Below are 24193 nucleotides of genomic sequence, written 5' to 3'. Positions count from 1 at the left end.
CTTTACTTTTTACTTTGCCCTCCGGCAGCGATGATGCACCCAATAAATAGTCCGTGCATGGAAATTGGGGGAGTTTAAGGATTCAAGAACATAGGATTCTAACTCAAGAGGCTGCCGCCCGTGTCCTGCTAAAAAAGCAAAAGTAAGCGCTGACTTGTTTTTTGTTGCATTTACATTCCATTCATAACTATGGAACAAACGCGCCTCATATTTTCCTGTAAGCAAAAAAGTTGATTTTCAAAAGACAGATAGCACTTGGTTACGTAGAGCGTCATAGTTTTAAAGTGTAGGGACCCAGCTGCTTGTTTTGAGGAGTTTGGAGTTAACCCCAACTCCATATCAGAGCTCAATAATAATGATCGATATTCTGGAGGAGTGTTTTAGCAGTAACGGATTGCTCTGCTGTGCTCTCAGTGCGTAGTAGAACCACAGCCTGATAACCATCATCCGGTATGACTGGCAGGCTGAGGCTGATGTAGAGAACATGAAGCCCAGCCCTCACACACAGAGTGAACCATCGTTTCCCGTCCCAGTGTGTGTGACCCAAGCCTACTACACCCATAGTTCAAACCAATCCACGGCTTCAATTGCCTCTCCACGCTTTTCTCTCTATGCGGTTCTGGTTGCTCAGTGAAAACCCCGAAGGCAGGTTGCTGAGGCCCACGAAATATAAACACGTCACGGATTACAGTGTTCTCCTTGTGAAAGCTGCCAAGAACCACGGTACTACATGAAACCAAGCGACCGTGAGATATTTAAATGTACATTTAGTTTGAACCAAAAGCTCACACAGAGGTATAATCCAGTGTGTGGGCGTCTCCGTCTGGAATATTGGACCACTGTAATAGAAGCATTAAAGCCAGTGAGACTCCAAAGACATTCAGACTCGTAATGATTTGAGAGGCGAAGGCCTAAACCCCATTTAGCCCACATGATGACAGAATACCAGCATGAGCCCCCCCCCCCCTCCCTGTTCAGCCAAAAGGAGAACAGGACCACTGGATAATGGTCTTTCCATGTCGGTCAGCTGACAAACGTTGTTATTCTGTCGCTCACGTCAGCCGCTCACATCCATTTGAAATATTTCGAGCAAAAAACGTTGTTTGGTGTTTGTGCATTCTACCATTCAGCTCTGATTAGTCTGTAGATAGAAAATCCAATAGCGCGTCCAAGCATAATATATTTTGCCTTGTTTGCTTTTAAATCAGGCAGCAACAGGGGGAGAAGTAACCTGGGTCTTCATACATGCATCTCCATAAACTATTTACAAGTGCTGCATTTGCTGTCGTTGCTTTCAGCCAGTGATTTGTTTTGACACCGAGGGCCGATTGCGTGCCCATATCGTGTGTCACATGTTGGCAAAGTCATATCCCCACAGCTCATCAGCACCTGGATCGACTCCATAAACCTGGCTGGATTTGTTTTCTACATCATTGTGGAGCGAATCTGAGCCCTGCACAGAGAGCTGATAGCTATGACTTCACCAGCTCCCTGCTTTTGTATTGGACTTGTGTCTCTATAGTATCAACTCTGTGTACACGCATTTTCCCCCGACCCAGGTGCTGCAATCAAGTCTATCTCTAGGGTTTATTTTCAAAAACATTTCTTGTTATGTGATTTATTATGTAGTAGTCGAATCCCGTTTTTTTAATTCTGCACTCAAAAGCAAAAACAATCTTCATCTGCTCTATATCCCTCTATTACTTTTCCGCCATTAGTGTATTTGTAAATGAAAAGTTCACGTTCCTGGATGAAACTATATTTGTTCAGTTTAATTTATCCGTTCTCCATCCGCTGCTCTACGTTAATATCACATTTGAATTGTAATTCAATACAATTTTGCAGCAGAAGTACTTTATGATTAAATGCACTGCTTGCCCATTTTTAAATAAAAGGGTCACAAGGCATCTGCATAAATAAATAAGGGGTAAAATTGCATACATAAACGCCTGTAACACTGTTCAATGGCAATTACAAACACATTGTCTTTCAAATATTCATGGTGAAATAATTAAGTGTTGATTAGTTCATTCAAAGGTGTTAAATTAAATATTCAGAGCAATTATCATGTGGACCTGAGCCGAGGAGGAGGCCACCCTCCCTGTGTGCTGGTTGACATCGTCGTGCGTTCTCCTAAGCGTGCACCACAGACCCCACGGAGGCTACTGCGCCGTGCGCTTACACAACCGTTGTAGAGGAAATGGATGCCAATTCCACAGAGAAACCTTAATATTTGCTAAATTATGCTAAATTGTTTTTTTAATATGATATGACATGATTTTAATTAGTTAATCAAAGTTAGGCAAAACATTGTTACATTTATGTTTTATTTCATTTCAGCTTTTTATGTGGTTAATGTGGGGTTGTATGTACTTTTAGAACAATTAGTAGTCCATGTCACTATCCCCATATTTCAGAATTTCTTGCTGAAGCCTCTTACGAATTTTTCAAATCACAGTTTCTATTTGAAGCCTTCATACATTTATGTGAGTATTCAAATAATAAGATGAAACATATATTACTGTGGAAGAGGCTTTTGAGACCACTTTGGCCATTTCTGTCTTCTGTATGTTTTACATCCCGGGAACAAACTATTCAGAACATTTAGCTCATTATTTACTGCCATCCCTTCTGGGCGCTCTATCATTCTCACAGACATCGGTCCGATCAGAAGGCGGTTTACCGTACTAATCTCTACACTTTGGACTGCTATGTTGAGGAAACATGGGCAAACATCTGACATGTGGAGCCTCTAAGATAAACCTGGGGCTGTTTACTTGTGGAGGATGGCATTCTGAGGAAGATCAATAAAGCATCACACTGACACCCAAAGCCATCGACCAGTATGGGTTTGATCCCAACAGATCCCCCGCGCCCTGTGAGTCATGCTGGGGGAGTGGGCCCGGCACTGGGGTCATCCCTCATCTCTCATCCAATCTCTAGGTTTCGCTCCTCGACCTGTAAAGAACACTCGCAGGTTGTTTGATGAATTATTGAAGAGCTTCTCAAAGCTCTGATCTTGTCAAGAGCAAAACCGGTATAGCGCATACAACATCTTGGGACTGATAAGTAGCTCGGTGGTATGCAAGGGAGAGAGGGAGGGAGAGGGAAAGTGAGGTCATGCTGAGGTAGAGCACGGCGAGAGATAAATTGAAAGAGATTTAATGAGCAGGGATTATTGTTGGAGAAAGAGTGTGTGTCAATGTGAACACATTTTATGTCCATAGACGACTTTTCAAGTATGCGACTGTTCATAAGAACATGCGTGAGCCTTTTTCCTCATACAGGTTTCATCTTTGTCCCCACTTCTCAGTCACTCCTGCAACTGATGCTCATTGACAGCAACTGGAGGATCCAAACTAAAGCTTTAATTAGATGATGTAATTAAGGCTCCCTAACAAAGTCAGAGTTTAATTAGCCTAGTGGGGAAAGGCGGGAATCGTTCATGGGAATTTCGCTACGCTCACTCTCAATTTTGCCTCCTCCACTCCCCATTTCTCTCTTCTGCTTTGAGTGCAAAAGAACGTGACCCAAATCTTAACGAGTGGCCAGTCCTTTCCAGCTCTCTCTTGCTCATCTGCTCCATGGTTAATTTACCTAATTTTCTGCTTTGTCTATTTTGCATCCACTCTGGGGCCCCGCAATCACCGTCCGAGGGTGACCATTGAGCAGCAGGCCAATCCAGAGACGCCCGGCTTAAATAAGTGGAAAATGAGTTGCGTCCCCTGAATTGTGTGCAGTAGTGCTATGGATGCTGTTAAGTACGTCAGTAAAGCACATGGAGCACCTCTCCCTGTGCCGTGGAGGGGGTTTAGTCTTTGTGCTTTCTCGCCTAGCAGGTCTCCGTGGATCATAGTTTCGTGCGGACCCCGGTTCTGACTCCTGGCTCATGGCTCTGCTGACACCTGCTGCTGCCATCATCATCACTTTAAATATGATTCATATTACTGTCATCATAAACCAACATATTTCTGCCCTCCCTCCCCACAGAAGCCTGTGTGGATGGTGGTTCTTTCTGATGGAGGTTGTCCTGCCGTACACTTGTTCTGCTACTTGCAATTACTTGTATCATTTCTGTTAGAGGAATTGAATGTATTGTACATCTTTTACATTGTTGATTCTGTACACATGACATCCATTGCAGTCTGTCCATCCCGGGAGAGGGATCCCTCCTCTGACGTTCTCCCTAAGGTTTTTCCCCATTGAAGGGTTTTTTCATATCATGGGGAGTTTTTCCTGTGCCAATGTGAGGGTTTCGGGACAGAGGATGTTGCATGTGTACAGACTGTAAAGTCCTCTGAGGCAAATTTGCGATTTTGGGCTATACAAAATAAAATGAATTGAATTATTGATCCTTGTGACAGCAGTCATATCTCGCACGTCTTAATAGAAAATCCACGGCTGTGCTTAACATTTCTTCTCTGACCTGAAGGCAGTTCAATAAGACGAAGCGGCATTGAAAACACTGCTCCTGTCACACAACGGCCCCGTGTGCGCAGAGCCGTGATGGAGAGGGGACGTGTTTTTTCGTGGACAATGTTGATTCTCCTCTTGCAGAGGCTTATCCGACCCTGCTAGAGCATCTGGAAGGTGTGATACGGGGCATGCGCGCGTGTGTGTGTGTGTGTGTGTGTGTGTGTGTGCGCAGCAAGCACGTTTGTTGTTTCTCAGGAGAGACAGTTGCAGAGAGAAAACTTCACACCCACAAAGTGAGAGAGACAAGTGTCTGTCTGGTAAGGTGAGCATGTCTGCCTCTGTTTGTGTGGGCACACGGGAGAGGGGGAGAAAGATTAAGCCTGGCCGAAACATCCGGTGAAAAACTCTCATTTCTGCTTTCGATAAGAAGGGAATTGAGCGTCTATTTCGGTGTCTGCCACCAAGAGAGAAAAACGCACGAGAATGCTACACTTGAGTTTCTCAGGAGAGGTGCAGATCCATTTCTCCTCGCAGAAACATTCCGATTGCTATGACCTCCTGTCGATTACAGTCCAAGGTATATTTTATTGGAACTGCTAATCCCCTTTCCTGAAAAATAAAAACTTTAGGGAAGTGAGGTGCTTTGCCCAAACTCAGACATTATTGTGACTCTTAAACTAAGCGCGTTAGATCCACACTAGATGTTTGCGTAAGTAGAAATTCGGAAATATATTCAGATTCATAAAATCATCCAGTGAGCAGTTTCCTTTTAAGAAAATCCAAAATCAACAGGAAAAAGTGCGCACAAATATCAGGCTCATATCACGCCCTTCAAACGCCTGCACACATCAAAAGATCAATGAAAGCACGACCATGAATAGTTATGCTACTATGTATGTACATTATGTAGCACAGGAATTGCACTTCTTTCGTTTACGTTGTACTCTTGCAGTCACAGGATCATGCAACATTGTTACCATTAGAATTAGCATCACAAGTCTCGCCGCAGTATTATATGTTTACATCAATCTAATGATTTCAAATAGCAATCAGAAAAAAACAGTAATATCTGCCACCCTGGTATCAGAGACTCAGACTCTAGAGCTCTAATGAGTGTCGTGTCTGTGCCCATCAAATGAACCAGCAATTTTACATGTAACATTTTTTCTAATTGCGCGGTGTAATTGGGTAAGTAAGAGTTTACGCACAAGAGCACACGTTCCCTCTTCAGGTTGGTTTGCGTTGGACTCTGTCAGGCCCAGTTTTGTGCATTCGCTACGGTTATTAATAAGACCGCAGGCGTTTATACGTCTGTCTGTGGACACTTAGTCACTGCGATAGCATCGCGTGATTAATTACAGTAGCTTGTGTAATAGGAAGATTGGATTTTGTAACTTTGAAAACTTGAGTTATGATAGGAGAAGCAGAATGATATTATCTTTAACAGGGACCCTTTGTGTTGAATTATTTATGATGGATCCATTTTGAATTATTATGTACATTCCTTTCCATTTTGTGGAAGCCTGAAATGGGCCCATTCTGAACTATACATTCTCGCATTTGCCACAGTGGTCTGGGTGTGTTGGTTAAAGTGATCATTTATGCATATGAAGCCTGCATGCTTCTCTGCACTATGCATGAGCCAAGTGCTAATTGTTCAGTTATTTTTCATGACTTTTTAATTGTCTCTTACTTTTAACTTGATTCTAATAATAAACTGTTTTCGTTGAAATCGGTACCATACGTCTCTAAAGTTTTTTTGTGTGTGACTCATTTGTATCTGCCCTGCGATCTAGAATATGCAAATCTGGTGTGCCTTTATGAACTTAATTTAAAAAGATTGCCTGTTTCCCAGGGCGTTATTAACAGGTTTCCAGAAGACAATCCAAAGCAGTTGGCACTGTAATAGCATGTATGTGTTCATTGATTGTTGCCTCCATCCAACCCACAACAGTCATTTCTATCCCTAACGCCATTCAACAGAAATCTTGTCAGACACAATCTTCCAGGATGAAATTAAAGTGGATCTGCATATTTCTATTTGCTTCCCTACATTCCTGGGAGTCATTTGAATCACACGGCTTCAACTGTAGTGGTTCTTGGCAGCTTACTTGAGCAACAAACCCACAAAGACAGGGGGTAAGACACGTGGCCTTTAACCCGCGCCTCCTGTCAAGGTGTCAGAACATTGCTTGACCCGCTGTTCACACCAACAGTGCCTCGGCCATCGGGTCTGCCATGCTGCAGCTGTGTGCTGCGCAGAACAAGCTGCGTCCCCACGCTGGACCTGTCCTGCCTCGTTAGCGAGTGGGGCAGGAGATTGGTGCAGCGGCGGGGTAAATGCCAGAGAACACCACTTGGCTGAGCAATTAATGGGCCGTAGTGCTGCTGGCTGCCTGCTGCTTTGAAGGCAAATAAGAAGAGCGGGATGGCGGGTTTCACATCTGGCCAATCAGAGCTGCTTACAGAGGGCTTGGCTGTCACACGGGGTCATGGCTGTAGTTAAGGTGAGTCTACCTCTGCTTCTAGACTGCATAGTTTTTTTTTTTGGACACCGAGTATTATGAAGACAGAACTCCCTGAGTTGACTCACCATTTCCAGGCTCACATTCCTCCAAATCTTCGTCATCGCTTGGACACTCAGCTGATGCCACCAAGAGGTCATCGGCATTCTGGAGGAGCAGAGACACAAGGCAGAGAAGAAAGAGTCAGGACACATTCAACATAGCACATCTGAGAGGCCTCTCTGATACCTACTTATACACAATACTGTGCATGAATCTGATGATGTGACCGAATCATCATGTAGTGGTTCAAATTCAATATTTAGTGATATGTTACAAATGATCCATTCTAATTATATTTAACAAAGTATACTGCTATACAAAATAGTTTGACAAAAAATAAGTTGTTGTGCATATCAGAACAGTTATTCACAGTCTCTCGAACATCCAACATCTTACTTTCAAGGATATTTGCTAACAATCTTTAAATGAAAAGTATCAACACAAAATCAGTTTTTGAGAATTTCTATAGTATCCCAAAATGTTATTTATAGATATCAATTCTGCAACCAGTGATGTTGTATGTTGTCTATGATTGATTGAATCCATAATGTGTTTTCTGTCTCACAATGTGGGAGTAATGATTCATTTATTACAGTGCGTCATCACACGCAGACACACCAACAACCTCAGCACGCAGTCTGATTTATTGAATATGATAAATATTCACCAGGTACACCAACGCGGCGCCCAGAGAGCAAAAGGAAGTAGCTCCAAACTCCAGTTTGAACTGGTCACAACTATTCTCATCAGTTTCCAAGTTGAATCCACAAGGGAACAAGTTCAAATCCGCCACGCATACATCCAGTCGAACTGGAGAGAGATCAAAAACATCCGGGGGAGCTCCAGACTTTAGACAGTAGCAGCTAGAGCGGGGCTTGTGATCTTAGTTTTATAGCGCCGCGACAGCACATTTGGGTCGGTCTTGGTTTTCAGGGGAACCCACAGTACCAAGAGGGGAAGAGGAGGGAAAAGGAAGGTCCCACATACACACACATCAAGACATAGATCTTTTATTCTAAATATCAAAGCACATTATTCGACTATGATGAAAGCTCCAGCACGACGGGTAGCTCAGTTTGGATTTCTACTCGCTTGCTTTCTGCCACCCTGGCCTGTCTGTGCCGTGTCTTGGTGAGTGCTATGGATATTCATTAGAGCCCCATAGTTCCTGTTGGTATTTATAATGCTATTACAATGTTTGCTCTTGCACAAAATTACACCAGAGGCTGTATAGGATGGATTATTAACTAAAGCTCCAAAGGAACGCTTATATATTTTTATATATCTATATACATGTGTGTGTGTGTGTCTGTGTTTGTGTGGTCCTCATGGGACTATATGACTGTGACTATTATAGCTGGTGCCGGGTCTCGAGGTTGAATTCTAAATTGACTCCGAAGCAGATTAGTGAATGTTGAAATGAAGCTTAACTGCAACTTTAACCTAAAATGTATTTCTCACTTGGAATATGTATAATAATGCTAAGTCTACTGTCAGAAAGTTGAAAGATTACCTTTCAAATAAGGTGGAATAATAAGTTTGATGATTGGATACTTTTTGTCAAATTGCACCTTAACTTAACAAACCGTCAATGAAGTCCTCGTCATTTTGATAGAACATTTGTGTAGCTCAACAATGTATGAATCTACTGTACACAATGAAAAACAGTGCATTTATTTCTGTTTTGGTTGGTTAGAGCTGTATGAATTTTTAGTAAAACACAGACAAGGGAGAAAAATCTTGTTTTTTCTCCTTTCTGTGAAATCAATGTTTTCATCCACAAATAAAGGTTTTAGTAGGACATTTTTTTAACTTACTTTTTATAATGTTCAGCACATAATCACCACCACTCATGCTATATTCTAATTTTTCTTTAACTGCTGTCGTTCTCATGAATATAAAGACAAATGACAACACTCACTTTGCACCACAGGCTCTTCCCCAATACAGACACAGCATGCGAGGAGTGTTGCGAAGAGCAAATATCGATAATTCACACACTATCTTCTGCCTAACAGCTGTTGGAAATAAATGTAACTGTCAGCTTTTCATTTTTTCCCGCTTAATTTTAGTTGACTGCAACTTTACAGCTTTTAAAAAAATGTTCATTTTCTTTTTTCTCTTTGTCAAGAACAGGTGAAATTGCCAGGCCTTCAACAACACCTCGCAAATCTGAATAAATGATTCACTCACACTGAATGATATGAACGATCACAATTGTTTTAGCCATCTGTGCGCCCCGAAGATGCTTCTATGATATTGTGCACACAGCAAAACATATTTGATCATTAAAGAATGTGAATGGGTGACTCACCGGCAACGTCTACTCATTCCCAAGCACATACCTTTAATGCCATTTTGGGCTATTGTGAAAGTTACACCATGTTCCATTAGGTTCATGATAACAATAATAAAGTAAGAGATGTTACAAGCAGAAAAAAATGATTCTTAGCAATAACAAGCACTTTAAAGGTGGGACTCTGATCTTTTTTTATGATCCAACATAAACATCACTAGGCAATTGTAGAACACATTAATGCTTGTAACAACAGACAACGTTCAACACATCGCTATGCCAAAAATGTTTGCAGACAATTCATTAAAAACAAGGCCTACTACGGCAGCCAAATCCACATCACAGACCGCTGCAACAAAAGCTCATTATATGCTAAACATGAAAGAATATTTCCGCCAAGATGCCTGGAGGCCAGAGATACGATATCGACCTGAAGGGAAGGCTACATGTGACTGAGTGAGGTTACATTGATCTCATGTGTAGAGACAAGATGCAGAAACTCTAAACCACAGACCATTCATCTAAATAAGTCGTGCCAACTGGGCGTAGCAGGAGACAGCGTCGTCTGTAAAGGAGCTTTGATCGACCTTTGAGTTGAAAATACATCACATGCTTGTAATTACATGGCAGCCTCAGCCACGACTGAAAGGCTGTGCTCGGGTGAATGTTTGAGAAAAAAACCCTCCATTGTTTTGTCAAGGTGGTTTTGTACACATGGCGTCGATGTGGTGGATAATCATCGGATTCATAAAGAATCACTTGTAGAAGTGCGAAGGAGAGTCAGAAATGTAGGTCTATGGCATCCAGAGATGCTGTGGTGCTGCTGCTGCAGGATCTATTCCTCAAAACGTTCCTCCCCATCCTCCAGCCTCTGTTGATCTGCCTGGATCTGCTGTAATTTCCAGCATCCAAACACGTTTAGTCAGCCATGTCTTCTTAGAGTCCAAATTGTCCAAATTGCAGTGCTGATTATTCTAATAGGGCTTGCCACACCAAACTGTTATGTAACTCTGGGGCTGGGGGCTGTTTGTATGTCTCAATGTGGCTGAAACGGGGCGTCTCAAAAACACTGCGCTGACGACGTGAATGCTTGACCCGCCGGTGGACGTACCATTTCTTTGGAAAATGTGCGGCATTTCTAGAGAGGACCCAAAGTTTGGAGGGACTTAAGAAAAAGCCAATAATGGTCGCTTACCTGTGTGACACTGTCTCTCATGGTGGTGGGCGAGCGAGTTTTGCGGGTGGTGGTTGTGGCCATTGTGGTGGTTGTCTCCATGATGGTGGTGGACATATCAGCCAGCGGGGTGGTGGAGGTGGTGTCTGTAGTGAGCACCGAGGGCACGTCACCCACCAGCCGCAGGTTGCCCTGGGTTTGGACGTTGGGGTCGCCCTCTGCCGCCAGTTTGAGCACCTGCAGGCCGTTGTAGTACAGGCCTGAGATCTGGCCCTGGAAGTGGCGACCCTTCTCTCCACCGCCACCGATTTTGATGAACGCCTGGCTGTTGAAGATGGTCAACTGACGACCTGATATGTGACAGAAAAGGAAGGACAAAGAAGAGAGAGCAAGTGGGGGCAAGAGAAGTGAAACCATGGGAAGAGGGGATAGCAAGAGAGAGAAAGGGCAAAGAATACTAATCAGTCATTGTCACTGCGCCAGCTCTGAACAAGGGTACCACACAGACAAAGAGACGTAGGGACATAGATAGAGGGACTGTTTCCATCACATGGGATTTCTTGGAAAACACTTTAGGGAGATTGGACCTTGGTTTGCTGGCAGTGCAGCCATTATGAGGGTAGGCACGTGCCACTTTCTAAGAAAAAGCGGCTTGAAGCTGGCAGTCAAATAAATTGCAGGGTCAGTTGCAACTTGACCCTGATACGCAAGGTTCATAGCAAAATGCATCGAATTTGCCCTGAGATTGAATATATTAGAACAATGCTGGGTCTGTGTCATTGACCTCCAGTGGACCTGAGCTGCACAATGATAAAGTACCTCTGCCAGGAGAAAGAAAACAGTTACTCTGCTCCACCATCCAGAGGGACGGAAATACAATCCTTATTGCAAGGAAATGTTTAATTCAGAAGGGGCTCTCCCTCTCCGTGGCCATTACCATTTATCTGAATGGATAGATGGTTGAAGGGAGGATAGCGCCAATCATTTAACCAGGGTCCAATCCTAATGTGTTACCAGGACTTGTGGTGACAGGGTGGAGTGCATGGGGTAGGTCCAAAAGGTGTAGTTTTTCTGCCTGCATTTTCTCCAGCTGATGGTTTTATTCATTTATTTTTGCCAATACCATTGCTCGATGAGGACATCTCACCATGCCACTTGGACTAATTCAAACTTTGACATGTGGATATGAGGGAAGATTGTGGGTGGTGGTTTGGGGATTGCGGGATACTGTTGGAAGGATGTGGGTTAAAAGCCGACAATGAGGTAATTACTTAGAGGTGAAGCCTAAGGGCTTTTATGAATAAATCAATTGGTGTCTGGAAAGATGGAGTATGACATTTTGTGAAAGGGATACTACACTAATGTGTGCATTTGAGGGAAAAATATGGGGATTGCATGCAAATGAGAGATCCCTCTAGCGGCCTAGTCTCCCAGATTACTTCTACATTTGACATTTGAGTCGATGTAGGGAGGAGAGTGAGACCTTCATCCAGGAGACCATTTTACTCAACTAAAAAAAATCAAAAATATAATTGATGAAGTCGTTCTTTTTTGGCCTTAAGCTAGATTTGATAGGGAATTCAGTTTGTAAATGGCAAAAGAACCACAAGCAGCTAAAAGCCATGCTGAACTATCGCCGTTAAACGCATCTTTTGTCTGATTTAGAGACACGTACAAGGCGAACGTTTATTTCTATTAATGCCTTCATGGCCAAAAGACTACTGAAAGAGTGGGCACGTCCGCACATTTGCGCCTTAGCTACATGGCTTTTCCGAAAAGTGGCTTCTTTTTTTTGGTAATTGGGTTTAATGACGACAAATGAATCCTCTGGGTATCTCTTGAATGTTGCTGTTGTTCCCTCTGTGGGATTGCAAGCCACCAAGGACTCATCAACAATGGAAACACATGGGACAGGCCTGAGTCCCATTTCTCTTTTATTAAGAGAGCTGAAAGGGTACTTCATCAGTGTAATATGATGCATTATCAGTCTATATGGGAGCCCTTGTTTTGACGGATGTGCAATATCCAGGTGGGTGAGACTGTCAGACAAATAATGTCCATTACTGCATGTTTGTGTGTGGGTATCAAACCACATTTACAATACGTGCATCTGTAGGTTTTGCACAAAAGTGCTGAAGTGATGCATCTATTCCACAGGGATGGGCCATTGCACATATCATCCCATTATCAGATCATTAGGCCTGTCAGGGGCCCGCTCCCGTCCTCTAACTTCCTAATGATGAAACTTAATGTGTGGCATATGCACCGCTGACATAATGGCCAAGTCTCACTCTATTTTCTCATCACTAAGCATGTTTGGTGTGGGAGTGGTAATGAAAATAAAAGCAATGGAAGTGATTGGGTGAGACAGATGTCAAATTGTGGACATCAGCAAGGAGAATACAGGAGAATAACCATACTTGTGTACATACAACCTTGAAACATCACACTTTGAAATACACATTTACAGTCTCAGTCCACCAAACGGTTCGCCTTGTAACAATCTTCCATCGTCCTTGACTGAAGGACACATTCATACACACCCAAAGCCCTGAGGGTGTCTTGTTTCAAGCAGCCCCACACGGCCCCCACTCTCTAGTAAAGGGTCTGGGAACCCTTTGTCATTCATATTCCCGAATGCTTTTAGTCTTCTTGGCTTACCAAACACCTCATGTTTCTTCCCTGTGTGTAATCAGCACGTCCTAGTCAGAAGATGATCTGTTCCGATGGGACAGTTTACTCCCGGGAAGTTATTTGTGTCACAGTTACACTCAGAGCCAACGACACAGGCATAATTAAGCTATACTGAGGAGCGGCTTATGATTATGATGCAGAGTAGTGAGGATAAGTTATACAACTCAAAGTTGCTGCACACGCAAGTGTCTAAGATTCAGTTGAGTGACCTATATAATTCTGTGTTATTTCAGCATGTGAGGATGCGACAAAGTGTAGGGAGACAAGCCTGGAGCGCAAGAGACAGCCATTTGTGCGTTCAACCCATTTGAGACAGAGCGAAAAAGAAAGGTGCCCTCCAGGCTAGATGAAGGGAAATCAGCGTTTGTTTTTTAAGGCTGTCTGTTCGGGACGAGACTCTAACGGGGCCTGATGAAGTTATTGTTTCAAGGTCTGCCGGGTCAAATCAAAAGTGACATGTGGTTTTAGAGCCAATTTGGGTCGGGAGGAGCAGGGTGGGGTGACGGGCGGGGGTTTGGGAGAAAAAAAGAAGCCACTGCATGACAAGCAATCACAGGGCTTAATATGACGGAGCTGGATGTGGCGCCGCAGTAGAGGAGAGGGTGTGCGCGAGTATATAATAACTTATGAAATATGTCAGTGAAATGACCTTTTCGTTTGTGATAGTTGGCCTTTTCAAGCAGTGTGTATTTGCCCGACTTTTAGTTACGTATGCCTTTCACTCTGTGTGTTTCTATGTGTGTTTGGACAGCTCCAGTGCGTGTGTGAGTGTGTGTGTGTAGTAGACAGCACAGCACACAGGGTTTGCATATTAACGAGAGTCCATTGTACCAACTTTAGGGATTGGGTGACTGCTGCCTCAAATCTTCCCAGGCAAAACATGGCCAGAGGCTCGGGATGTGGCGTAAGATATTTAGGTCCTAGTGTATGAGAGATGAGGACAAATAATACAATTTAACAAAAGCAAGGCTCTTTTGGACTCTTTTGGCGTTGTCAGACTTAACAGCCCCTGAGAGGCTACTATCCTAACAAACTAAGTAGTTACTAGCAGCAATTTTTATCATGTTCACAATCTTAATTAATGCGAAATTTAAAAGACTGAACTAAGTATCGCAGAGGCTGATGGTCAATATTATTTTGCATGTATTTGATTAAAAAAAAAGTATTGGGCAAATGAATATATTGACCTGATTATTGTGGTATATCTAGTCAGAATGATCAATGTCCTCATAATTCTACTCCTTTAAATTCAATATTTGTTGAAGTATTTTGGTCTGGACCTAAATGGTGAACAGATACTCAATGCTGCGCTACTAGCATAGATTAAAACACAGGTTAACCTGTCAAGCGATGGACTGTTAGTACAACGCACTCAGACTAAACAGAATACACGCATCCAGCTTGATAATTAGTTCGAGCACCGATCTCTACAAACAGCTGCTAGTAAGTCTTGGCTATCTGGTTAAAATTATTAGCAAACGGTTTCATTGATACCAGAGACGACTCATCAGTGAACACAAAGGTTTTCACTCCTTCCTGGATTTCACTATGGGACGGATGCAGCTGTAGATGGAGCACATATACTGTAGCTATTCTGTGACGCTTATGACTCAGGACAGCTAAAGTGGTCTCCATCTTAACTCAAAGTCCTTCCTTCACTTAAATCCACATTGTGTCCTCTTCTAAATTCCATAGGGGAATATATGGAGTCCACAAAGTAGAACACAGTGCTCCTCAAAATTGTCACAACAAAGCGTAGTAAAAATAGCTATGAAGGGATATGCATAGAAAGGGGCTGGGGACTGAGAGCAAAGCAACATAAAGAAATAGAGGAGCAGTAACACATATATTGTGTATGTCTTTTGACTCCCCCTTGGCTAGAAATGGTGTTTCAAGGTTACTGTAGCTTGATAAATCTTTGCTTCTGTCCTACAGCCGGGTAAAACCCAGTGTTCTGGCTCGGAGCGGTCCACTTACTGCTGTCTAAATAGGGCATCAAGCCAAAGAAGTTGGGCACATCTTTTTAAGGCGTTACTCTCCGTGATCACGTCGGTCGCCTTCTGCGGGTTCCCCCAGGTTTCTTTTATGGTTAATAAGCTAGGAGGCGTTATGGCCCGAGTGAGAAGCCCTGTGATTAACTTTAAATCATCACTATCAACGGAAGTGATTCATAACATGTAATCTACATTCTTTTGCAGCTCCTGAGTTTTTTTAATGCCTGAGAGAGAGAGAGAGAGGGACACTACAGAGCGAGGAGGTTGGACAGGCCCACTGAGAGAAAAGCGTTTCGATCAGGTTGCGACAGATTGCATCACCCTTGTCTAATGTTCGTTATAAATACTTTGGGAGCGAATTGGAGAACAGAGGTATAGGAATTTGGTGGTAACAGCTTTGCATTGATGCACCATCCTCCTCGACATTATTTCTAAACACAGAATGAGGTGGCTGAACCAAGCCAGGCTAAGAAAGTGGGCTGTGACACGCTAATGCACACATTGCTCTTCAGATCCTGTGAATGTAGGTGGGGTTTAAGGGAGAGGGTGGAGGCATTTGACCCCTCCTCTAGTTGCTGAAGGAGGATGAAGGACATTGAAGGGGGGGGGTGGGGGGGGGTCGGTATGGAGGATAATCTAAGCATACCCTTCCAGGTGATATGAAAAGGACTGCAGCATCTCTCTACCTTTGCCATCATCATCATGCCCCTCTCATCCTCCCTCTACTCCTCTTATCTCACAGAGAGGAGCGATGCCATATGGCTGTAAGGAGCTTTCAATCCACAATGTTTTCTGTTCTGTGAGTTGCAAGGTGGGAGGGATGGCCCAGAATTCAGCCTTTACGGGATTGATCCGTCATGGCCCTGCTGAATTTCTAGTATTCCCATCAACAAACAACAACTTTTCATTTTCTTCTCCAGGGAAAGAAAAGAAGCGGGAGAGAGCGAGACTGGAGCGCAATAGGGGTTGGACGCTGACAAAGTCGATAATGAAGTGTTCCCACGTTATCTCCTCGGCACAAAGCTCTCTTTGGTAATTAAGAGCGTTTTGGTTTTCATCCTCAGGAGTTGGGCTGTTCAACACTATGAATTAATTGCGTTTGACAAAGGTGATGAGCGGCAAAGTGTGGCACGGAGCTACACCTTGTGAGGCAACACGGAGCCCGGAGGTCCTTGGAGGTAGCTCGGGGCGTCTGATTGTGGCAGTGACTCCACGGGGCGTCTGGAGACAGTCGACCGGATTAAATCAGATGTGGCTCAAACTCTGATAATATATCTGTACAGAAATCTTAATGAAGTTATGCTGTTCGAGACACACTGAGATAGCAAGGTTATTTGCTCAGGAGAATGTTCTATTTATGTATTAACTCCTACTGTGACTGCTTTTTTTTAGGCCATTTCATGGTGGGGGACCATGCCTCCTTTCAGTCATGCTTTTCTTGAAAGCCACTTTTCCGCTCATAAGCAGGCATGTTCAAATTGAAATGTGGCCATGACAATGCAGGGAGATCAACTAGGAACAAAATAGTAACTCAGTAGGATAAAAAGCTCTCCATGGGCTGAAAGACAGGCGGATTAAGGCTCTGTTGACTGCAGCCTGATGGGAGAGAATCTATGACATGAAGCTGGGATCATCATGAATAGTTGATCTGCACCAACGCCAGGCCTGGAGATGTTGATTTGGGCTCTGGCACATCAAACTTGATTGCCTTTGATCAGTGAAATTAGGGAGTTGACAGCAGGCTGAACCCTGAACGTTAAAGCTTATATAGCTTTTAGGCCACAGAGAGCCCGTGTTCTAGTATTCCTCCCTGTACTCTAGTAGCTCAACTCACACCTTGATGGTCATACTTTTGGGAGCTCCAGAGGAAGACACTACTCACCAGAAGAAGCCACAAAGCTCCAATTCTCAGAAGAGGTTTATTTGCGGAAAGAGCTACCCTGAAGGGAACAGCTAAAAGATTCTTGGGTTTGGGGTATTATAGTCGTTTTAAGCGCAACCTCCACACAGCACAGCTCTCTTCTTGGACACGGCTGACTCCATTGACTTCCATTACATCCAAGTGTGACTGCAACACCCGTCATTGTGAATGAGTAGAGCTCTTATTTTGTTTTGAGGCTCTATATGCTCGTTGAAATTCACAGAATTGATGAACTATTAAAGGCATTTGGAGAGGAGACCGGTGGGGCTGATCGTTTTCTGCACTCTGGTCAATTGGACCCATTGATGCGTTCATCTAATAAAACCACCACATGGAGACAAAAACCTCATGTTGGTAACACGGCCTGGACTATTCCTGGGTGAATGGTGCAGGCTGTTTACCACACGGCAGTCTGTAATTATTATTCACACATTCATCAACCATTCACCCTTCATAGCAAATGACACAGTACATTCACAGTACATTATCAACCCGTTCTTTAGTGAAAACAATAAATGTTAAAGGGACTTCATTCGTATTTTGTTGAAATGAGCCGGCGTCATTTTTCGAATTTGGGCTTGTTACTTGCTTTGTTTAACCCTCTGAGTTTTGCATCAAGTGGACATGGAGACTAGGGGAGCAAGCAGGAGGTTTGTTTTTCCTTTTAGTAGCAGTTAGAACTTAGTTAGCTTTTTTTTATTTCATTGTCCAAGTTCTTCCAAATAGTGACAGCCAGTTTCAACTGGGTTCAATTGTTTAACATAATTTATTGCAAGGTTATAACTGAGAGCTCTCTGAATTTTTCACCAATAGGGCAGAGCTGTAAAGTTTCCCCAATGGTTTCCAATTTGCAGCGCAGGGAGTCGTGAGAGGCCCTCAGCAGTTAGTGTGGGTGGAGTTTGATTTGCTGTTCGGTGGTTTCGATTCTGCTTAGAATTGTCTTGGCGTCATGTTCGAGGCGCTTCCTCATCAAAGAAACAGCTTCAACCCTTTGAGCTCTGAAATGTCCCCTTTCTCATTCCCCTCCTTAGTTTGAAACACGTCTTCACTCCAAAAAGTATCTCAAAAATAACAAAGGGCTTTGCCTTTTTGGTCCATGACGTGTGTGTGTGTGACATTTCTTCAACAAATCCAATCATATTAACAAATAAGCGTGATTTTTTCTGAGCGCTCCCTGATCAAAGACCCCACTTGATCTTTGATTGGGATTATTTTTTTATTTCCTCTTGCTCGATGCTCTCATCTAAACGATAAGATGCAGACTCATTTAAAACTATAGAAGAAGGAGCATAATGCATTCTGTCATGGCAGGAGCTCATCATTTTAAAAGTGGATAAGCCATTTTTTATTGATCTGATGTATCATCGAACTTTAATCTCCTGAGACTTTTTGATTCTTGTTTGTGTCCTAACTTCTGCTAGGGAAGTTAGGACTCCCCCCGAGGTACTGGAGGAGAGCAGGGGAATCAGCTTCTAGATCATTGTTTGGTTTTCATGAAATAAATATGCAAACACTTTAAGCATTTATCTTGTTATTATCTGAGACGCATTGTATCATCGGAATTTCTCCAAGTGTGTGTTATCCTTCCAAATCCTTTACAAAATGTAATGCTAATTACCTAATAATTGAAGCTTTACATTCACGATAGTGGTCTCTTATACAAAACATAATGCAAAGAGCTTTTGCACATTTTAAAAATCTTCACCAAAAACGTCCACTTACAGTACAAAGTTTCTATAAAAATGTAGTTGTTTAAAAAACAGACTTCACAAAAAGCACATGACGTGCATGATAAATAATTGTAAAGTGCTTTTATGGCAATGCAGAAACTACTTTTAGACTTATTTAGATTTATTTTAATCTGCTCTTTTTCTCTTATATTTTTGGAATCAACCACCTTCAGCAGCACAAACACACGGGACAAGACAAAGAGTTTGGGACATTCAGCACTCAAAGGGTTAAAGAATCATCACTTTGTCGGTGCCACACTATGTTGTTATGTGGTACGCCGGGATGGGAAATGTGCGCCCCGCGTGCTGCAAAGGAAGGCAGACAGATTACTGAACAAACAACAGTCCCTTTAACTTTTAATGACTTTCATGGGGGATTCTTTCCTTTTTTCTTCTTGAAAAACCGGCGACCCTTTTTGATTTCATGAATGACTAAATATAGTCAATGCATATTCACATTCAGCCAACAAAAGACACAGGAAAGAAGCAAACGGAACCAATGGGCTCTTTACATGTAGTTAGGTTACTAAGGGGTTATGTCGGGTTATTTGGGGGTTAATTCTCTGAAGAGATGCAGCCCCAGTTTAAGGTGCTTTGGATTTGGTCCCCTAGTTTTTTCATACCAATGCCACAGAATGTCATTAATATTCAAGATAATGTAATGTTCTTTTTTCGTGACAACTATTGAATAGTAAACTGCCTCAACTGGGGAAAGCTGCGCAGTCACATTTATACTTTTTTCCAATGGAGATAAAGAATAATTTGTATGTTATAGGCCAATCATTAGCAGACATGTGCATTGGATTAAAGGGGACCTGTTCTGTTGAAGAGCCAAATGATAATCACCTCGTTGCTTGGCACTGCACCTCCTCCAGAGTGGTGGTTAACGGAAGGTTAGGCGGTTAGATCATTAGTGGAGTTAAAGGGGTTTTATTACCTTTGTCGAGTAGCCACTCGTCAACTACCCGACCAAGTCGGTATGGGATTCTTTGTCTAGCAATAGCCAGGCGCTCATTATCAAAGTTCCCTTTAAGAAATTTGGAGAAGACAAATTGAGAGAGGTTACAAAGAAATCTGGAAGTTGAAAGGTTAGAGGTTAGAAGGGCAACATGGAAAATGTTTAGCAGGTTATGTACTTTAAATCAGCTTTAGTTAGGACAGGAAGAACTTGAGGATGTGTTTTGGGGCTTGTTTGTTTGGTTAAACAAGTTAACAGCATTCTAGTTACCTTGAGTTTTAGTGCTTGTTTTAAAACAGATTTATGAATTATTTAGACATAGTGTGAATGCATTTGTAGAGACTTATGATAGCTATCTGCAAAGTGAATGCAATTCAGAAATGAAATGTTCAAATAGAATCACACACAGAACCAGCAATCACCGATCAACAGAATTACTACAGTGTGAAGGAATAAAGCAGAAAAAACACATTTCAATGTCAGCAATACAGCATTGTGTGTTCACATGATATAATCAGAAAGTACACACATTTCATGGTTGTTTCAAGGAAGACACATTTTGGTTGCCACAGCACAGAAAGAGTTTGTTTGCATCACCCACCGTTCCGACAACAGGATGCTATTTTTCCCGTTGAGCATCCTTTCCCTTGGATCCGACTGCTCCACTTCAACTGAAGCAAACATTATTTATTGAGTCGGTCTTTCTCTTCCCCTCCCCTTATGCATTAATTGGGCACTTCTCAGTGGCACTTGGCAATTAGCATCACTACATCAGCGTGTCAAAGAAGTTTCATCACCGCTGCACAAACTTATTATCCCTCACTTCACTTTAATCAACCTCTGGGTCATGCTGGGTGCATCTCCAGCACCGTCAATAGAACTGGAGCCGGAATCAGGCAGGATGGCTGCTGATGAAGGCCGGGCTGGGGGTTTGATGAAGCCCAATGTGGTGGCAAAGTCAGAAGCTTAATTAGGATTCATTGTCTATGTTGAGAGGCAATCTTCGCAGTTTATAGGCTAGGCCGGCACAGAGATTCCCCAAAAATGGGGTCAGGGAATCCCCAGGCATCCTTGAAGGGGCACATTAGAAATACGCTGTATTCACTGTGATTTTACTGGAAGCGATCCAATTTACAACATTCATGTACTCTGAGGCGTTTTTAATGGTTTTGTTGTCAAATGGCTCACTTGAAAGAGGGACATGCGTCCAGAAGATCTGATCTGAAGAAACCATTTAAATGATGAAGATGCTTTATAAAGAAAAATCGGTATTTTCAATATTCATTAATAAGACCCATTATGTGAATGATGGGCTAGAATATTAATACATACAGGGGAGAACTGTGCAGAGGAATTCCTACACGTGTCAAACTGAAAAGGGATGAGTGGTAAATGGACCACTTTAGGTACTGATAGTTACTTTTAATTGCGATTCATTTTAACATGTGAAATTCATTTGTTATTTTTAAAAACAACATGACTTTTATTGACCAGTTCTTGGATCATTTAAAATGTAATGACTTTGTCAACTAAGCAGGACCAGTTGTAGAACTGAAACAATGTATCTTCCTCACTTTGGTTTGCTTCAGGAAGGGCCCCTTGAAATGTGGACCTGCCGAAAGTGTCCGTATGAAAGCTGTATGAAAAAAATCATCCTCCGAGTAACCTCTATTTACTCCTGGCACTGAGAACCACAATGTTGTAAAAAGTAATTCACAAAATCTGCACAATGAGTTATTTTGGGCCTGAATGTGAGTCTGACATGGAATGTTGGAAAGACATTGGCTTTTAATTATCTGGAGAGAGACTCTTTAAAGACCAAAGCAAAGTTTGGAACCAAATAGGCAGCTCTGAAATCTCTCCTGCATCCTAACCAGTATACTTTTCCCCATCACCCCACTGCTCGATGCTGCTGCAGGGATCTAAAATAGACCACCTCGCACTTCTGCAGTACCTACTTCCACTCCCCAGGGGTCTCTCAACCCAGGTATGCCTGCGCAATAATGGGTGTGTGTGCCGTGTATGAACAATTTGTGCAAGGTAAAGAAGGCCATGGTCACAAAGAGAATGAGGATTGAATGCAGAAGGATGAATGACGAATGGGGAACTGGATGAACATGTAACAGTAGGCGGTACCACAGTACCAGACGACTGAGTGACATTGTTTGACAGAGAACTGGCAATTAAAGTACAAGTCCTGTACGGGAAACCACAGATTGTCTGTTGATATTTTCATCCATCTATGATATATAATGCCAGTAATTATGTTTATTTTACTTGCAGAGGAGCCTTTTACGGTTTGTACGTCCATGACGGCGTTCTTAAGTAGGCACCCAGAGTGCGGTAAAGGACGTATCTTTAGGTAGGGGAATCAACCTAGCACTAAAGGCAAGCGCAGCCGTAACAAATTGACGTTCCAGAGCCATGTGCTGTTAATGAGTGGGGAGGAGAGTTAGCGGTCAGATAAGTACATGAATCGGGCGGAAACCCTAACCCTGGCATGGAACATCACACCAGAGGGTCTCTAGATGCTTTCAACTACGTTGTCTGCGGTCCTGTACAGAATCTCAAACACCATGAAACAGACTCAGAGGTTTGACCTCATTGACTTCTAAAAAGGGTGCTAGAGATACAAGGATGTTTGTCCTGCACACGTCAAATAGTGTGCAGTGACCGGGTTAACGGGTGAGTCTCAGCCGAACAGTGTTTATGTAAGAGCAGCTGTTCAAAGCACCAACAGAACATGTAGGCGTCTTCATAAGAAGCAGCTTATTCATTACTTTCATTTTTCCTAATTTTACATTGATTCTGACGACTGAACATGCAACAACCAGACAACTGTTTCAACTCCATGTTGAAAGCTCATTACCTCATCTGGATGGCTGGAGCAAAACACAACTACCTCTGCCAACATACTCACGCACACATAAGATGACGTGGGCAGTGAGTCTTCAATCAGCCCTACGGGCGAGCGTTTTTAAAAACCTCTTTCAGAGAACTTTTTGCTATCCGCAGTGGCAGCAAACTGTTCTGAAAACTGTACAGCAGCGTGTTTAACCAATTACATGCACGTGTTCACACTGCACTGAAGATTATCCAGGTACCACTCTGCCTCCCGGAGAGAAAAAGGCAGTGCCGCAATTACAGGACCCCGCACGCACGCACGCACGCACAACCCCACTCTAGAGATGACACGGGCACTCTGCCGCAATCACTGAGGCAGAGGTGGGTGGGTGAGATGGCTGACGTTGTCGAGAACAGCCGATCCCAATAATATCAGTCAAATGAAAATAGTGGGAGGCTGCGGTCCTTAGTGAGATGAATCAATGCTGTGCGAGCACGTTCGTCCACGGATCCTCCTCCCTATTCCAACTGAATTGTCACACCGAGGCAGCCACTTCCAATTAGGGAGGCTTCTTCACCAACCATGTAACAGTTGATGATGTGTATCAGCTGGATAGACGTTCTTCTCCCTCTTGTGGCACACTGGTGGACACCGCAGAGAGGAAAAGCAGCAGATCATTTATACCTCAAATCGCTTTTTCCTCTGGGCCGGTTCTCCTTTACTATTCAAATCAATTGTAATATTTTCCTTCATTTCTTTTCGAAAAAAGCATTTGTTCTTACCCGCCAAGCCTCATTTTGAACTTTCACTACTTCCCTCCTGTCTCCCAATTCCCCTCATTTTACATGATTCCTTATTTAGCTTTTGCTCCCTTCCTCCCATCCAATCCCCTCCCCATGAAACCTCCGGTCCATCTTTGTCGTCAATACCTTGTACCTTACCCTCATCCTGTCTCTTTCTTACTTCTCTCTCTCTCTCCCTTAAATCCCCTTTCTTTTGTTCACCGTCACTCCGTTTAATCCCCCCCCCTCCCACTGGCCTGGTGACAGAGTGGGCATTATTACTGGTTTAAATGTGGTACATTTTAAAACAGGCCATCCCTTACCACAGGCACACACAGTGTGTGTTGTGGGGGAAGTAATAAGAGTGAAGTATGTGTGGACTGTATGCAAATGCATGTGTGTTCTTTCCCTGGTAAACACCAGTGAGTGACAACATCCTCATCAACGGCCACACAATGGCAGAGGAATCAGCCAACAATGGTTTTGTGTATTCGCTTGAAACAAAAACGGGGCGCAGGGAGAAGAATAAGCGGGGGAACTAATGGAGACCATGGAGAGCAGGTCATCCACACGCCGCTGTTGGAGAATCTTAATTCCTCCGCGTCCTGATTGTTTGTTTGCCTGTGTTTGCTCTTGTTCCCTGGAGAAATAAGTCACTCCGAGTGAACTAGTGAAACTTTTCCCTTCTCGCCTCCCTCCTGCAGCGGCTGAAGCCTGCTCTGCATAAGAATGGGGGGGGGGGGGGGGGGGGGTAGATTAAACAGCTGGGCCCTTGTCTTTTCCCCCTTCCCGCCATTATTATACTCGCTCTGCTCC

At 43.2% G+C, this 24193-nt stretch overlaps 1 protein-coding gene across 15 annotated transcripts in view; it reads right to left on the bottom strand.

Moving 5' to 3' along the window:
* nrxn2b (neurexin 2b) overlaps positions 1-24193 on the bottom strand; it is a 493664-nt gene that overhangs the window by 4851 nt on the left and 464620 nt on the right. For 10 of the 15 annotated variants that reach the window (XM_037480221.2, XM_037480234.2, XM_037480224.2 and 7 more), the window contains 3 exons: positions 19730-19819; positions 10475-10803; positions 7010-7088 (listed from right to left, as the gene is read on the bottom strand). In XM_037480221.2, coding sequence (XP_037336118.2) covers positions 7010-7088; positions 10475-10803; positions 19730-19819 — 498 coding nt within the window. The remainder of the gene's footprint in view (positions 1-7009; positions 7089-10474; positions 10804-19729; positions 19820-24193) is intronic. The other 5 variants (XM_037480230.2, XM_037480233.2, XM_037480232.2 and 2 more) reach the window with 1 other exon arrangement.

This window comes from Pungitius pungitius, chromosome 1, assembly GCF_949316345.1.
Source record: "Pungitius pungitius chromosome 1, fPunPun2.1, whole genome shotgun sequence".
NCBI lineage: Eukaryota > Metazoa > Chordata > Actinopteri > Perciformes > Gasterosteidae > Pungitius > Pungitius pungitius.
This window is presented reverse-complemented; position numbering and strand designations above follow the sequence as displayed.